At 34.3% G+C, this 17,958-nt stretch overlaps 1 protein-coding gene across 4 annotated transcripts; it reads right to left on the reverse strand.

Annotated features, from left to right (window-relative positions):
• Positions 1 to 2,234: 2,234 nt before the first annotated feature.
• CEP57L1 (centrosomal protein 57 like 1) lies at positions 2,235 to 17,535 on the reverse strand (the record flags this gene model as incomplete). 4 transcript variants are annotated; one of them, XM_084256388.1, is made up of 10 exons in its annotated part: positions 2,235 to 2,453; positions 4,602 to 4,746; positions 5,627 to 5,820; positions 5,971 to 6,060; positions 10,353 to 10,439; positions 11,196 to 11,273; positions 13,413 to 13,529; positions 15,203 to 15,324; positions 16,592 to 16,771; positions 17,373 to 17,535. In XM_084256388.1, the coding sequence occupies 10 exons, from the start codon at positions 17,533 to 17,535 to the stop codon at positions 2,235 to 2,237; spliced, it is 1,395 nt and encodes a 464-aa protein (XP_084112514.1). The 4 variants fall into 4 exon arrangements, with proteins under 4 accessions (XP_084112514.1, XP_084112513.1, XP_084112512.1 ...); XM_084256387.1 differs by having other exon boundaries at positions 5,627 to 5,859; XM_084256386.1 differs by having other exon boundaries at positions 5,627 to 5,874.
• Positions 17,536 to 17,958: the final 423 nt, after the last annotated feature.

Here is a 17,958-nt window from a genome sequence, read left to right on the forward strand (position 1 = left end):
GGACCAGAAACACTGCTGACAGGAGCAGCGGGCGAGACAGGAGAGGTCTGTCTTGCCATGTGGGTATCTCCCTGGCCAGCCTGGAAAGGAACCGGCACTACAGAGGCTGCTGACAGCTTCACAGCACTGCACTCAACCCACTGCGCCATTGAGGAGGCCCTACGAGTAAATTTTCAATTTTTTTTTTTAATTGATGTTTTGGGGTCATTTAAGATTTATTTATACAAGAACTGGGACACAGGCCAGATGTGCAGGAAGGTGAGAGGATTCGCCAAAGAGTGGGGAACAGAACAGGTAGACTGAAATACACTGCAGAGGGCAGCAGCAGGCGAGTCAGGAGAGGTCTGCTGTGCCATGTGGGCTGCTCCGCGGCCCGGCGGGATGGAACTGGCACTGCAGAGGTTGCAGACAGCTTCACAGTGCTGCACTCAACTGCCTGCGCCACCAGGGAGGCCCCAACTTTTCAATTCTTAATTGCAATATATTCAAGCATTCCTCAAAAACTTCAAATATTTTAATGGTAGTTTGTCTTAGTAATATTTTTACAAGTAATGACTTTATTACTGATGAACATATTCAGTCACTGTTTAAAGTGCAAAGGGACATAAAAAGAACTCCATTATAGTCCTCGTGTTTTGTTTTGTTTTTTGCTAAGTATATATTATAGAATTCTTGAGGAGGAAAAGCAAAGTACAAAAATGGGCAAGGTGACAAAACTGAATTTAGATAAAGCACTATGGAACATCTCTGAGGCTGAAGGACTCGCTATAGGAAAGGGAGTCAAAGTGGTACTATTTAAATCTGAGGGAGAGAAACTTAACTCTGTTTTTAGGCAATTTTCAAGGGTAATTCGAAGTATCAAACTTTCAATCAAATTTTCAATCATTTCCCTATTTCAGGTACGTAAAGGTCTTCTAGCATGGGACCTTCATTCAATGAGAAAGACTCACAGTTCTTCCTGGAAGGTCCACAGCCCCCACTCCCTTATCTACATACACATTTTGGGAATCTCCCAGGAGGACAAAAGGATTGTCTTTTAAAAATTGCATTTTGACCTAAAAGTCTTTCATACTATAGCTTGAACATTCTCCCATTTGTGGATTCAGGGAATCTGGTAAAGTTGTGCCTCCAACTCCTTTGGAACCACTATCTCTTAAACTGCTACCCTCTTTTGAGCTTGTCCCCTTCTATCACACCTTTTCTCTCTGTGCTCTGCTTCTACTTCAGTTGATGAAGTCCATTCTCTAGTTGCCCCAAATTATTTCTATGAGAAACCAAAAAAGTTCAGAAGAGTTGTATTAATTTCCATAGATTTCTGGAAAAGTAGGCAATGAGTATAATTTTATTATGAAGCACACAAAGAAATCTTGTATGAGATCACTGATGTAAAAATATAAAATATGAAAGGTGCCATATTTCCCTCAATTTTTTTCAGAGTGAAATAATGAAATGTCCCACTTCTTCCTATACTTTATTACCAAAAATATGCCCATTTTCTGGGTCCTGGAAAATCACATTCTCAATTTACTGATGGATACTACATATAATAAAAGGAACAAAAGTCATAATTATAAAAGTTATAAAAGAATAAGATAAGATAGAGCACTGGTATTTAAAAAACCGATTTATAAAAGAGAATGGGAATAGCAGAGAAGGAATACTGCAAGATGAGTTACTATTGTAAAAATGAAATAACTATGGGTTTCTATTTGTAATTGCCACATGAAAAGTTGGATTAAAGGTCTCTTCACAATACTGAAGGCCTATTAAAGTTTTTCATTCACCAAAAAGAAAAACATTTCAGAGCTCTAAAATAAGACAGGGAGGAAATTGCAGGAAAGCTAAAAGAGCTTACCATGTTCTATTCATTTTACATTGGTTTAAGGTTAAGGTTACAAGCGTACCAAAGGAAAAGTGGAATGGTACATCTACAACTTATTTATTAACAATCTAGCATAATTCCTTAGATCTAGTCTAAGATACAAGTTGAACAGTGTTTTTAAAATAGGGTAAGATTATATAGTTCATCAGTTAGAAAAACAAAACAGCAATCATTTATTATTTGTAACGATTAGGAAGCCATTAGGTCATTCATTTAAAAATAATACAAGTCAATATTTTATAGAGGCTAGAAACATAATTCAAAATTTCATAAATGTATATTAAATTAAAACCACTTTAGACAATTCAATCTTTCATTGACGAGTTCATTTTTGGTGACATTTTTGCAATTGTTACTGTTCCCACATGATATCATCTTTTCTCAATTTCATTTGAAGATTATGGACCGGTATTGGATGAAAATTGCTGTTCTTCTGAAGAGGGTTAGTTAGCAAACATTTTCTGGGGCTTCTTCTGATATCCTTTGAGCCCTTAGGATTGCTGTCTTCTCGTTGAATACTTGAAGCTTCATTCATCATTGAGTTTTGAACTTTTTGCTGCAATTTACGAACCTGGAGAGAAAAAAAATGTAGTATTTTAGCCAGAAAGACACTAAAAACATAACATTGAATAGATGGATCAAATTGATGGTTTAAAGATTACATGACATTTAAAAGTTCAATTTAAATTTTTATTTAGTGAATACCTATCAACTGCTTCACACTGCCATTAGTTAGAAAAATATGACAACAAATATAACAAATACTCTCAAGGAACTTTTTTTTTTTTAAAGATTTATTTATTTATGCATACAAGAACTGGGGTGTAGGTCAGAGGCATGGGTTGGGGGGAGAGGATTCACCAGAGACAGAGTGGGGAGCAGAACATGCAGATGTGCTGAAACACACTGCTGAGGGGAGCAGCGGCGAGACAGGAGAGGTCTGCTGCACCATGTGGGTAACCTCCCTGGCCAGGGATCAAACTCATGCTGCAGTAGCTGCGGATTGCTTCATAGTGCTGATGCTTAACTCCTTGTACCACCAGGGAGGCCCTTCTTTTTTTATTAGTGAAAGAAAACCACATATGTGACAACTAGAGAACAATTCAGGTCAGAGTAACTTTTAGTAGAATGAAAAGTGTATATTTGAGAAGACCAAAGTAGGACATGATCAATGAATGGACTAAAAAAGCTAAGAAGCAGCATAGGAGGACATGAAGTGAGTAAAAACTGAAGAATAGGGAGAAGGACCTTTCAGGTGATATTTTACACACACACACACACACACACGCACGCACACAAATAAAATACATAAGTATATACACATACACATTTATATGTGTGTGTCTATATATACATATATATATATTTACTTAAAAATATTCCAAAATTTAAAGTACTAGTAAATGCCAGATTTAAAAAAAAAAGTCAAGAGAATAACCTTATCTCAAGGAGGAACATCTGATAATAGTTGGGTAGACAGAATAAAACAAAACAAAACCTAGCAACCCTAGCAATTATGTATAGGCATAATTTATAGAGATGATCCCAGCACTGGCTAAGTACCTGGTGTTCTATTTTTCTAAGGCAATTTTTATTACAGACATTAAATTTATCATGATAAAATGCTTAAAGATTTATACTGCTATTATGGATTACAAAGACTTTTCAATATGTAATTTATGTACATAGGGCCCAAGTTTTAAAAATGTGACTATTATTCTCACATTTCTCCTATGAGATTACAAGAAAGTGTACAAGTTACATAATCTTTAATCTAACACAATCATACAAAAAAATTTCACTTATAGTAAGCAGTGCCTTCAAAGCCAATAAAGTGAAAATATTTGTTTCACGTTTCCTTTCTTTTCTTTTTGACCATAGAAGAAAAACAACTGAAATTATATATCCTTTACTATTTTTCCATAAAAGTGGGGAGGCTTCATTGTGAGATCAACAGATCACCAACTCATATGAATGCTGATTATTCCATACGTAGATAGCTAGCTACATGATGTGACCCAAGGACTCCTGGTAAGACTGGCTGCCTTTGCCTTCTGCTCCAGCAGTGTAACAGCACTGATTATCCAAATTATGAAGTCATTGTCTTGGGAGAAAATATTACAATATTCCATGAGTCTTGTGTTAAAATATTGGGCTATGAAATCATTCTGAGTTATTAAGAATTCACATGTAAATAAAGAGTCTCCACCCTACCACAGCAAGCTCAGTGCAGGCTCCTGGGAATGGAACATAGCACAGCTTGTTCTGGGAAAGTAGAATGAGTGGTTTTAGGTCTGGGGTACTGCTTAAGAAGCCAAGTTTATGTATGGTACTGAAGTAAAGATCTTAATGATGACACAAGGGTCATCATTAAGGCATCAGAGGGAGTAAGGGGCAGGGAAAGAAAGAATACTACAAAGGCAATTGGAGGCTGCAAAGGCAAATTCAGAGTATCTCACAATTTCCCCAAAGCCATTTCTGAATATGTAAGTAAACTTACTTGCTCCCTATTCTTTAAATTATCTTGGAGAGATGTTTAGAAGGCCATGTTATTCCACTGGCAAAAATGGCTCTGTTTTGTAGCCTAAGTGATTACTAGACAGAAGTCACATTTTCACTTACACACATACAGACCTCAGACTTGGAAAGTCATAGAGACAGAACACTGAATCCAGATAGTTTACATTTTTATTAAAATACTTTACTAAAGCCTTCTTACACTGTCTTGATGCTTCTTCAGTTTGGAAATTTGTTCTCCTTTAATTTTCATTTTCTTAACTAAATGCTGTAGTTCATATTCTATGTCTTCATAGACTGAATGGCTTTCAGTTTCTTTCATTTGATTGATTAGTTCTTGGTGTTCCCTATGAAAGAAAGCAAATGTCAAGCACTGTTATAGTTTTGGTATATGTCTTTACCAAAATTAAGCAATATTCTGTTCAATCATAAATTTCTGAGCTAAATATTAATTTTCAAATATAGTCCCTTTCTGTAATGTTATCTAATTTAAAAATATGGTAAATATAACTAGACTATGATTTGAGGTTAATACATTTATTTATTTTTTATTTTTTATTTTATTTTTTTTAAAGGTTTTTTTTAATTTTTTAAAATTTATTTATTTATTTATTTTTATTGATTGATTGATTTATACATACATGCATACAAGCACTGGGTACAGTCAGAAGCGTGGGAGGGTGAGAGAATTCACCAGAGCCAGAGCGGGGAGCAGAACAGGCAGAAGGACCGAAGTACACTGCTGAGGGGAGCAGCGGGCGGCAGGAGAGGTCTGCGCGCCATGTGGGACCCTCCTCTGGTAGCCAGGGAGCAGCCGGGGATCGAACCGGCGCTGCAGAGGCTGCGGGCAGCTTCGCAACCCAGCGCTCAACCGCTGCGCCACCGGGGAGGCCCGAGGTTAATACATTTAAAAATAACTTAAATTTAGGCTCGGCAACAACCTTTAAAAATCATAATTCTTGATATTCAAAGCTAAATGTAGCAATGCAGTCTGATATCAGCCCAGATCTGGGAATACAGGAACTCCTTAGATTGGAAAAGTAAAGTTGAAAATTTAAACAGTACTAGCAAGTACAATGAAAAGACAGCTCTAACAAATCTGTAGCTCAAAACAGGTTCAAATGGCTAAGTATGGTCTTTATGAATCGTAAGTGGTATTCTTAAAATTGAGGAAAAAATGATAATCTAAATATTATGCTACTTCTTTTGATAAAGAACAATACTTACATACTCATTTGGTCCAGCTCATCTTGCATTGCCACTAAAAGTTCAGACAAACTGTCACAAATGGAAATGGACTTTCCTGAGTCAGGCAGAACAGTTTTACACTGGAAAGTTGTTCTAGTAGGCTCGTAAAGACATCTAGGCTTAGCCACTTCAGCAGGTTTCCGAAGGTTATGTGGGCCATAATGTTGCATCATCTGCGGGAGGTTTTGCATGCTTCTATTTGTGGAATGCAAGTTTGTACAGCCAGTCTTTAGGGAAAAAGAAATCATTGAGAACAGTTTCAAATAACTGATGGCATTTATATAGCACTTAGAACAAAGAAGGAGTTTTTTTTAAACAAGTACCTTCATTTTTCCCTCTTCAGTCCCAAAAGCCAGTGATCCAAACTTTGAGTAATGTTGCTGAGGTGGTTCTCTCTTTAAACATTTAGTTTTCTAAATATTGACAAGGGAAGAAGCAAAGAATTATTTTAAAAGACATTTATGACAAAGAAGTCTCAAAATTCAACTGCAAACAAATAATCCTATTAGAAAATAGGCAAAACATATGGATAGAATTTCACAGAAAGAAGATATACAGGTGACAAAGAAACACACAAAAAGATATACAACATTAGTGATTAAGAATATACAAGTTAGGGCCTCCCCTGGTGGCGCAGAGGTTGAGCGCTGGGCTGCGAAGCTGCCTGCAGCCTCTGCAGCACCGGTTGATCCCCAGCTGCCAGCGAGGGTCCCACATGGCATGCTGACCTCTCCTGCGGCACCCGCTGCTCCCCTCAGCAGTGTACTTCGTCAGTCTGCCTGTTCTGTTCTGGCTCTCGTGAATTCTCTCACCCTCCCACGCTTCTGACTGTACTCAGTGCTTGCATAAACAAATAAATAAATAAATAATAAATAATCTTAAAAAAAATCTTGAATAAAGAAAGAATATGCAAGTTACAACGAAATATCACTACAGAGCTACCAGAATGGCCAAAAACTAGTGAAAACACCAAAAGCCAGTAAGAAATGGGGTCACTCATACATTCTTGGTGTGAACACAAAATAGCATAGCCACTTTGAAAGATAGTTTGATACTTTCCTATAAAACAACACATGTACTTACTATACAAGCCAAAAATTGCACTCCTAGACACTGACCCCACAGAAATAAGAACTCAGGTAGGTTCACATAAAAACCTGTACATAAATATTAACAGCTTTATTGGTAATAATCCCAAAACTGAAAATAACCCAAATCTTCGGTAGGTGAATGGTTAAACTGTGGTACATTCATGACGTGAAACAGAAAGGAATAAAAAGAAATGTGTTCCTATATATAACAACTTGGTTAGAGCTCCACAGAACTGGCTAAGTAAAAAACACTATCTCAGAACGTTAAATACTGTATGATTCCATTTATAAAATATTGAAACAAAATAACAGAGGTGGTGAACTGATGAGAAGTTGCGAAGGGAGAAGGATACAAGGCTATATAACCCCTTTGGATTAGTGCCCAGAATCTTCTCTGATTGCAAAGTGGCACTTCATAATGGTAGAGCAATTCTGTATCTTGATTGTGGTGATAGTTATAAAATCTACACATGTGATAAAATCTATAAAATGACACACACTCACATATACAAACAAATGAATCTAAAAATTGAAATTCAATAGGACTATGACAAATACAGTCAATATAACTACGATTTGTTATAAGTCTGAATAAGCTCTGTGTGTTGTACCAAAGTTAACTTTGGTTTTAACACTATATTTATGCAAGATGTTACCATTTAGGGAAACTGGTTGAAGATATAAGGGATTCTCCGGTATATTTTTGCTGTAATCTTCTATGAATCTATAATTATTTCAAAATAAGGATATGAAAGAATGGTCACTGCTGGTTGAAATGTAAACTGGCCCAATCACTTTGGACATTATCTTGTAAAGTTAAGGATACATAACTCTATGGTCCAGCATCTTACAGAAACTCCTGTACATATGCACTAGGAGACATGTATAACAATATTCACAACCATATTGCTATAATAAAAAAAAAGAAACAACTCAAATGTTCAATGAAAGGAGAAATGATATATTACACTTTATCCATATAATAAAGAATTTATAACAATAAAAAGCAGTGAATCACAGGTATAGATATCAATTGAGTGACTTTAATAAACTTTGAGTAGAAAAAGTAAGCTGTGAAAGAACACAGAATAATTCCATTCCTATAAAGTTCAAAGTTGTTAAAGCCTAAAGAAATGTATATTTTAAAGAATATCTATCTGGCAAAGCATTTTTTTTTTTTAAAACTCAGAATGATAAATACAAAAATCAGAATTGGGGTTACCCCTTGGGGTTTAGAGGAGAGAATGCAACTGAGGAATGGAATACTCTGACCTTCAACAGTATTGGTATTGTTCTAGTTCTTAAGCTAAGTGAGTACAAGAGTTTTATTATTGTGTAAGCAGCAATTTTTGTTACACATACCTTTTCATTTAACATTTTTAAAATGGCATTAATAAGCTATATTCTTAAATTCTTAAAAATAATTTAAATTATTTCTCTAACAATTTCTGTTGGAGGAATTAAACTAGTGTGACCAATTGTCCAAAATTGCTTATGCCTGAGGGAGTTCCCAGGACACAGGACTTTAGAGTGCTAAAACTGAGAAAATCTCAGGTAAACCAGAATATTGTTACTGTAGTTAATACTTCAACAAAGGAACAGTCAACAAAATGACCAAATTCCATAATGTAAACAAAATAATCCCAATCCTAATAGAAATTTAGAAATGGTAACTATTACAAATCTCAATGTTTTAAAAACAGAATTAAAGAAATAAAATCACTTACAAGTAGACAAATTGAAAATATTTGAATCAGTTCTTATTCACTCAGTTATCTGGTGACCCTGAACAATCACTTAAGTTCTGTGTCCCAGTAATAAGAATTCAAGTAATGAAGATATGCCAATTGCTTGGCATAACGTTATTTCAAGCAATTATAATTAAGAGCAAAAGAAATTTAATTCTATTCTCTACAGTGAATGTGATCTCTGATTACAATTTAACCTTTTAAGAGAATAATGAAAACCTTAAAGAAAGGCTTCCATCATCTTACTTAATCTGATTCTATCTTCAGCAACATTAGTGCTCCAATCAACTTTGAAGAGTGGTATTATTATATGCAGATTCTATGAACTTGTGAATTTGAACTAAGTACTTCTATAAAGTGATTTTGCTGTTAATGATGCTTTCTTCTCTTCCCTTCCAGAAGATACCTTTTCCTTCCTTCATTTATTTTACCTTATTTCTCTCTCTGTACCTTCATTATTATTACGATGAACAGGTAAATTAAAAAAATTCCATGTACTCATCAAAGAATGCCATAAACCATAAATATAAAAATAAGTCCATATTTTTCCACTTGCAAATTATTTACAAGTCATTTTCTTTTTTTTTTTTCAGTAGTTTGTGGAGGTCTTTGTGGGAAGCACAATATCCTCATTTTTTTTTTATAATTTATTTTTTTATATTTTACATCATTGTTTATTCCCCATAAAATTCCCACCACCAGTTCATCACCATAGTCCCTTGTGCTCTTCTCTCCCCTGTTTTGATCCGTTTTCTTCCCCCTCTCATAAAATGTCTCTTATTTATGGCACAAGTCATTTTCTATTTGGTTTGTAGCTTCTCATCTCATTGTACAAATAAGACACAAATATGTGAGGAAGTAAAGAAGTAAAATGTCAACATAAAGTTGCATTGGGAAAATGTTTTTCCATTATTGTAGCTTGCAAATACTTTGAAACAAAAAAAAAAATATGATGAAAAATGTAGGCAGAGTACTGAGCCTTAATTCTTACTTAGGCTAATAAAAGAGTAGCCAAAGTTAAGTGCAACGCTTTCTCCATTCTTGTATCTAAATAGGGTTAGCCTAGGCTATTTACAAATAGTATCCCTGACTCCCACAGCAAATCACACACAGAAACAAAACATGCAAATCAAATAAACACTAATAATAGTCATCAAAATTCTAACTTCAGAATCATAAGATCAAAAGTAATTAAAGGTCTTCTTTCTTATTATTATAGATAATTAAGAAGGTTTAATACAATCTATCCAAAACATCAACTCACCTAAACAAAATATTGGTCAGTCTACAAAGTACTAACTCCCCAATTCTTCCTTTTAGGCAAATTCAGAGCACATAAGCATAGAAAGAAGAGTAACAATAAATGTTTCAGATAAACTACTTTACAGAGCTGTAATTAAATATTCTTCTTTTTTTATTGTGAATTTATAAAACTGCTTCCAGAAGCCACTGTGTTGTCAGCACTTATTGCATTATTTAGTACCTCTTTAAAAAGTAACACAAAATAGGTTTCTCTAGAGTTTGCACTAGGAAACTGTCTTTCTAGAAAAATTTTAATGTTTATTGTTATCTCATAAAGACATATATACTGCTTGTCCTATGTTACTTTTGCTTTACTTTCAAACAAACTAAAAGCTAGGTTTTGTGCTCAACAACTGTTACTTTCTTTAATGTAGCTTTTATGGAATTTCTGTCCTGACACCTAAAGTTATCATCACTGGACACATATTTTTATCCTCATTTCACAGCATTATTGCATATCTTTTATTATAAATATCTATAGATTCTTTTTGGAATTGAATAGGTATAAATATTAAAATGGTGAAAAAATAAGTTTTAATGAATTAAAAAAAAGGGATTGAATACCTTTGAAGATTTCTTCTTTTCCTTGCAGCATTTTGGATTTGATACTGAAGACATTAAAATTCTATTGATTTCAAGTCCAGTTTGAAGCTATAATATTAAAAAAAAAATTTATAAAATTGATTTTTTTTTTTAAAGATTTATTTATTTATTCATACAAGCACTGGGTACAGTCAGAAGTGCGGGAGGGCGAGAGAATTCACCAGAGCCAGAGCGAGGAACAGAACAGGAAGACTGATGAAATACACTGCTGAGGGGAGCAGCGGGCACGGCAGGAGAGGTCTGTCACTTCATGTGGGACCCTCGCCGGTAGCCGGGGATTGAACCGGCACTGCAGAGGCTGCGGGCAGCTTCGCAGCCCAGCACTCAACCGCTGCGCCACCAGGGGAGGCCCCTAAAATTGATTTTTAATAACCTCTTTAAAAACATTATAATAAGAAATCAGGTCTCAGTTTATAAATAACATGTTTTGAGAAAGAAAACTCAAAATACTATTTTTTGTGTGAAAATCACCTAGTCTCTTTGTAATTACAATCATATACTGTTTATAAAAGAATGAATTATTTCCTCTACATATTAAATTGAAAAAATCTATACCAGGAATTCTCTCCAATAAAAATATATATTTATCAGAATTTCAAAAGAGCAAAAGACCTCTTGTCAATGCATCCAAGTATGTAAAGGTATATAGGCTGACTTATTTAGAACTTCATTATCAGAGCAAAAAGAGACAAATTAAAAATCTAGAAAGCAGGAATTAAGAGTCTGGATTATAGGCTTTAGTTAATGAAAATGAAGTATTATAAAACATGTATGTTGTGACAAATAATACAGTGCCTCATTTACCTCAGAAGCTTTGTCTTGAAATAGCTTACGCTGATGTTCTTCTTCCTTAAGTTTTTCTTCTAAATGTTTAATCTTGTCCTGCAAAAGAATAAAAACAAATGGGATTATTATGTAAAAACTAGTCAATGTTCTTTGTTCCTTTACCAAATAGAGCTCTTGGGATCTTGATTTTTAATATTATAATCAACAGTAGGCAAATTAAAGCAAAAAATAAGCAAAAGGAATGGCAAAATATTTTTTTTCCCATGAAGAAAATATGCTTTTATTTCTTTTTTTTTGTTATGTCTTAAAAAAATTATTTTATATATTTTTTACATCATTTTTCATTTTTGTACAATGTATGTATGCATTTTCATCTTGGTTATATTCCCATACAATCCCCCCACCTCCCTATTTTGACCCTAATCCCTCTTTCCTCCCCCCCATAGTGAGTCTCTGGTTTATAGTTGCTTGTTGATTTTCATTTTTACTTTATTATAATTAATCTTTTTCCTGGTCCCTTATTTAGGTTTTCTAAATTCTTGCTATGAGTGAGACCATCTAGTATTTTTCTTTTTCTTTCTGGCTTATTTCGTTGAGCATGATCCCTTCTAGCGCCATCAATGTTGCTGCAAATTGCATGTGTTTATCTTTTTTGAATGCTGAGTAATATTCCATGGTGTATATGTACCACATCTTCTTGATCCAGTCATCTATTTTTGGGTATTTGGGTTGTTTCCATAGCTTAGCTATTATGAATAGTGCTGCTATAAACATAGGGGTGCATGTGCCTTTTTGAATTAATGATTCTGTGTCCTTTGGGTAAATACCTAGAAGTGGAATTGCTGGATCATATGGAAGTTCCATCTTTAGCAGGTTGAGGAATCTCACACAGCTTTCCACAGTGGTTGGACCAGTTTGCACTCACACCAGCAGTGCAGGAGAGTTCCTTTTTCTCCACATCCTTGCCAACATTTGTTGTAGCTTGTTTTTTTAATATGTGCCTTTCTCACTGGTGTAAGATGGTATCTCATTGTAGTTTTGATTTGCATTTCCCTGATTACAAGTGATGCTGAACATTTTTTCATATGCCTGTTGGCCATTTGCATTTTCTCTTTGGAGAAGTTCCTTTTTAGCTCTTTTGCCCATTTTTTAACTGGATTATTTACTTTGTTTTTGTTGAGTCTCTTCAGCTCTTTGTAGATTTTTGTGATCAGTCCTTTATCATTAGTGTTGTGTGCAAAAATTTTCTCCCAGTTGGTGGGGTGTCTCTTTGTTTTGGTTACTGTCTCTTTTGCCGTACAGAAGCTCTTTAATTTGATGCAGTCACAGCTGTTTATCTTAGGAATGGCAAAATATACTAAGATTTGTCTTGGCTTTCTAAGGGAAAGCAAAGAATGTATACATATAGGCTTTAACTTCCAGAAACAAAACCATAATGATCAAATCTTTCAAAGTCTAGGTCAAACAATTATAGTTTAAAATGTCAGTGTTTCATTCAAATCACAATAGTCAAATTACAAATAGACAAATTACAATAGTCTACCATGTGCATGTGACAAGGTCAAAGTTGTTGGAAAAGGGAAAAAACAGAAACATTTATTAGAAATATAAGATAGGGTCCTATTTACTTAATAATCTACATTGCACTTAGGGAACAAGAGTAACACACATGAAACAAAACAACAAAGCAACAGATATGATGTGACACAGACGATGTATACACTGTGTAACCATAAAGACAAGGTATTTCATCTTATATCCATGGTGTGCCTGAAAATAGGAGGACAGTCCTGTTTCAAAGGGAAAGCTTCCTGAGTGCTGAAGAATTCAAAAAAGGCTTCACAGAAGAAATAGCCTTGGTGAAGTTCTATGAAATGAATAAGGTTTGGGTGAAAAAGAGGGCATTTCAGGACAGGATCTGGGATAGGTTTAACTGACTGGTAAGCAGTGAAATTTATCCTTTAGGTAAATTATTTGACAAATGAAAATGTTCTGCCATTTCACAAGAAATCAAAATTGTAATTTCACATAAAAAGGCAAACTCAGTCATGCTGTGACAAGATATTAACTTTTCATCTCTTTAGGCAGGAATTCATATCTGTCTTACTAAAACTTATTAAATGAAGTTTTATAAATCTAAGATTTACTGTACATATTCACATACAGTGCCAATTATTCTAACACTTAAGATTTATTCCTGGCATTACCACTTCAAAGAAACAAGTAGAAGCTTACCTCGGCAGTTTTCTGTGTTGTTGTAAGTTTAAAACATTCTTTTTCTAAGATATCCAGCTTTTCGAGTTTTGCTTGCAGCTTCATATGATCTTGTTCTTTCTCCCTTTGAAGCTGAGCCTGGAGAGGATAAAAACAAAACCTGAATTGGCAAGTGATGTCAATGGCTCAAGAAAATGCAATTTCTGAAAATTCAAAGCACAATATAAATCTGCCATGAGAATCACATACATACTTTACATGCATTAGGTGCTTGCAAACAAAAACCAAGAACTCAAATTTATTTTTTAAAAAATATAATGTGTAAAAATAATGTGCTATATTATTAGTATCAATGGAACAAACTCTTTTATGCATCTTTATAAACATTTCTACTAAGAAAAACATCAGTAAGACCTGTATTAAAGTGTTATTCACAAGGTAACCAAACCTACTTACTGATTTACCCTCTATGAAACTATAACATAAAAAATCAGCCATCGGAGGAATAAAGCATACATAGGACAGGAAGAAAAGTTAAACATGTGTTACATATATGCATATCTATATACTACTCTGTAATAGTATTAATTATCAAACTGATACAGGATGTTAATAATGGAGACTACTAGAAGGGGGGCAAGGGGTATATGAGAACTCTTTGTATTATCTGCTTGATTTTCTATAAACTTGAAACTGCTCTAAAAAAATTAAGTCTATTAAAAAACAAAACCGAGAAACAACAAACAGAATCTTGGTGACCTGGAGTATTCAACTGGAGTTACAGAAGCAGAGGCAAGAAAAGTGGAACAAGAATAATTACTTGAAGGATAATAGATAAAACTGTTCTAAATGTGATGAAAACTATTATTGACAGATTCAAGAATCTCAAAAAACAAAACTCTAAGAAGAATAAATACAAAGAAAACTACGTACCAGTGTATGATTATCAAATTGTTTACTGGCAATAAAGGGAAAACTTAAAAGTCTGAGAAATGATGAACGCATTATGCATGGAAGAATGAAGACAACAAATCTCATTAGAAAACTACAAAAACTAGAAGACAACATCTTTAATGTGCTGGGGACAAAAAACTGTCAATTAGAATCCTATGTCCAGTGAAAATATCCCTCACCAATGATGATGAGATAAAGACTGCCAGACAAATACATGGTTAAAGGGACTATTTTTTTTTTCTTCAAAGTGATTGCCATTCATCCAAACAGACTGTGAAATGCACACAGTAGATATTAGGTGATTCTGAGCAGTGGAGTTGTGATGGATAAATATTTAAAGAGTTATTGTTAAACTCACAGAGATCGCCCTAGCAGGCCTACATATTCCCCAGGACTTGGTCATCATGAAATCTAGTTTGTAATGGGACTCTATAATCTCCTGAGCAGCAACTCCTGTTGTTGATATTGTGACTTACTGTAATTTTAATAAGACTACTAATCTCTCCAATGTCTTTGCATAGTTTTTCCTTTCTCTTCCTCACTCTCTTCCTTATTATTGCACATAGGTTTTGAAATGGTGGTTTTTCGTCCATCCCCTTGTTAATCCTCAAAGGCATTTGTGTATTTCTTTCCTTTTCTGCCTTTTGTCTTTTTCTTTCCCTTCTTCCCTTCCTTCCTTTTTAAATATTCTATTCAGTCCTTCCTGTTTTCCAGCTACAGAAAGGTTAGTCCCTCTGGATCACTGTAAATGGAATTTCTTATGTACAGCTTTATATCCTTAAGTTATGGCAATTTTCCTATGTTAAATATCCCTCAAAAAAACATAAAATTATATTTCTTATAGAAAATATGCTTACCTGTTGTTCTAGGATCATATTTTTCTCTCGTTCTACATTGAGAACCATTCGCTTTGTATACTCTAGTTGCTTCTCTAGAAGAGTACAGCGAGACTGGGCTGAACTTAATTGTATACTTATACCTATGAAAAAGAGAAAGTAATGATGAGTCAATTCATTGATTTCACAAGAAATAGCCAAAAGTTCAAGGTTTCTTTAGTTCTTCCAGAGTTAAGAACAATATTTTTGTGAATATCATGAACTACATGTACTTAGCTTAACACTGTCTCCTAAAGACCCAAAGGGCAGGATAGTAAAAAATCCTGGCTGCTCCTATGAAATGGCATTAAAAGAAATATACAGGACCTAAAGTCTCTTCCCTATCGATACATTTCTTCTCTTTCAGGAAACTAAGCAATATATATTTTACCATTTCCATGTTCCTTCCTCTTGACTACTGATAGCACAGTTAATTCTATAAAGTGTAAGCAATCTCTAATACCATTTTTACTTTTTTCAGTTTTTTCTTTCACTTTTTTTTTTATTTTTATATTCCCCATACAATTGCAACCCCCCCATTCTGATCCCAATCCCTCCCCTCCCGCCCCCCACTTTGTCCAATTATCTCAGAAATTTTTTTCTCCCTATTTCTTCATTCTGATTATAAGCTGGAACTCAAATCTGAACCTTGTGTATGAAGGTGAATTTAGTGTTACAAGGAAAAAGAAAGCGCTATGTTTTAAAGTAAAATGACATAAACATGTTCTAAATCTATAAAACATGTATCCAGCTATCCTTTTCATAATTTCAACAGAAACCTCCACTTTCCTGTTCATTTCCACTAATTGATTTCAAGTTACATAAAATTCTTTCTGCAATTTTTATTTTATATTGCTTAATTATATTTTATGTTTTCAAGTTTTAAAAAACTGTTAACTGAAAATATAAAGTATTTCAAATAAATTATAATTCAATTTCAATTAAATTATGGGTTAACCTAGAAATATGATTGCAGAATATGACTTAGAATTTGATTGCAGAGGGCAAACAGTAGTGAACAGCAAAGCAGGAACCTTTCCCCTAAATTATATACAGTGTGGTAAAGCAATGTTAATTTAAAAAAGCAAATAAAATGAATTTGGCTTAGAGTGTGTTAGTATTATAAAAATGTTCTGACTTCTAAACACAATTTGTCTAAAACCTTAATTTTTCTTTTAATCTCAAGAATTTATTTACTGTGGCAACAGGTATGATAGAGGTATAAGTTCATATCCATTTCCTGAAAATATCAAAATGTCTGGGAATAAAACCTCAAGCTCTGAATGGACATAAGCAATTTATTTAGACAGGGCTTGTTAAATTGTAAACTTTGGTAACCTCTTGTTTCTGAGAAATACTGAATTTTCTTACCTTTTTTCTGCTTTATCAGTTCCTGGTGTGCCAAATCTCTCTCATTTGTTTCATCCTCCAAGGCCTTTTTATACTGTGCTGCTTCTCTGGAAAGAATGTTCAGGTTATCTTCTGCTTGTGTCCTTTCTAATTCTAAACGGTGAATCTTTTGCTGAAGACTTTTTAATGCTAAAATAAGAGCTGTTGAAAAAAAATCATTGTTATTTTAAGTTAACCTTTTTAGACAGCAGCATATAAAAGTGTATCCTGGGCCTCCCCGGTGGCGCAGCGGTTGAGCGCTGGGTTGCGAAGCTGCCCGTGGCCTCTGCGCCGCCAGTTCGATCCCCAGCTGCTCCCCGGCCACCAGAGGAGGGTCCCACATGACGCGCAGACCTCTCCTGCCGCCGGCTGCTCCCCTCAGCAGTGTACTTTGGTCCTTCTGCCTGCTCTGCTCCCCGCTCTGGCTCTGGTGAATTCTCTCACCCTCCCGTGCTTCTGACTGTACCCAGTGATATATAAACAAAAAACAAACAAATAAAAAAAAAAGTGTATCCTTCTGTTTTCTAATGATGTTTTCATAAGTCTGTGATATATATATTTATCTGGTTATACTAATGGTCATCTTATAGCTGAAGAAGCAAAAAAAAAAAAAAAAGTCAAGTGACTCGTCTCAGCTTATAGAAACTTTTAGCAATAAAATCAAAATTAGTTTTATTAAGATTAATAGTTTTTCACATAAAAATGAAATATTTTATATATTTTATATTATCCCCCAATTTTAAATAAAATTTGTTAACATTACCTTGACTGTTTGGACTATGAAGCATTTTAGTAGTGTTAACATCTAAGTTCACAGAGTGGTGAGTCTGAGATGTTTCATTACTCTGGGTGAATGATGGAACAAACACTCTTTCTGGCGGTTTAGAATAGCTTCCTACTATACTGTGCATTAATTCTGGATCCATTATCTGTAGAGAATAAAGGAATGATAGCATCATTCTTTCCCATTTGAATGAAAAAAATTCATATGTATTCAACATAAATAACAATCACATACTGCAGGGTTGTATCTTTAAGAATTTCTAAAAATTTTAATTATAATAAGTTCAGCAATAAAAGGAAAATGACTGTTTACTATAAAAATAGCATGGGCAATCTGATTCTCAATGAACATGTGCCTGAAGTAAGCATGACCTGGATGGTGTGAATTTTTAGTTTCTCAGTTGATCAAAAGTTCATATACCTCTCATTGTCTGAGCACCTCTACAGTGATTCTAGGGCTGAAAGACAGTGTAGTGTTTAAACACAAGCCACTCATATAATTTGACTCTTTAAAACTGTTGAACTCCAGTGTGATGTTTTCCCAAGGGACTTACAGTATGATTTTG

The sequence above is a fragment of the Talpa europaea genome (assembly GCF_964194135.1).
Source record: "Talpa europaea genome assembly, chromosome: 2".
Taxonomy (NCBI): domain Eukaryota; kingdom Metazoa; phylum Chordata; class Mammalia; order Eulipotyphla; family Talpidae; genus Talpa; species Talpa europaea.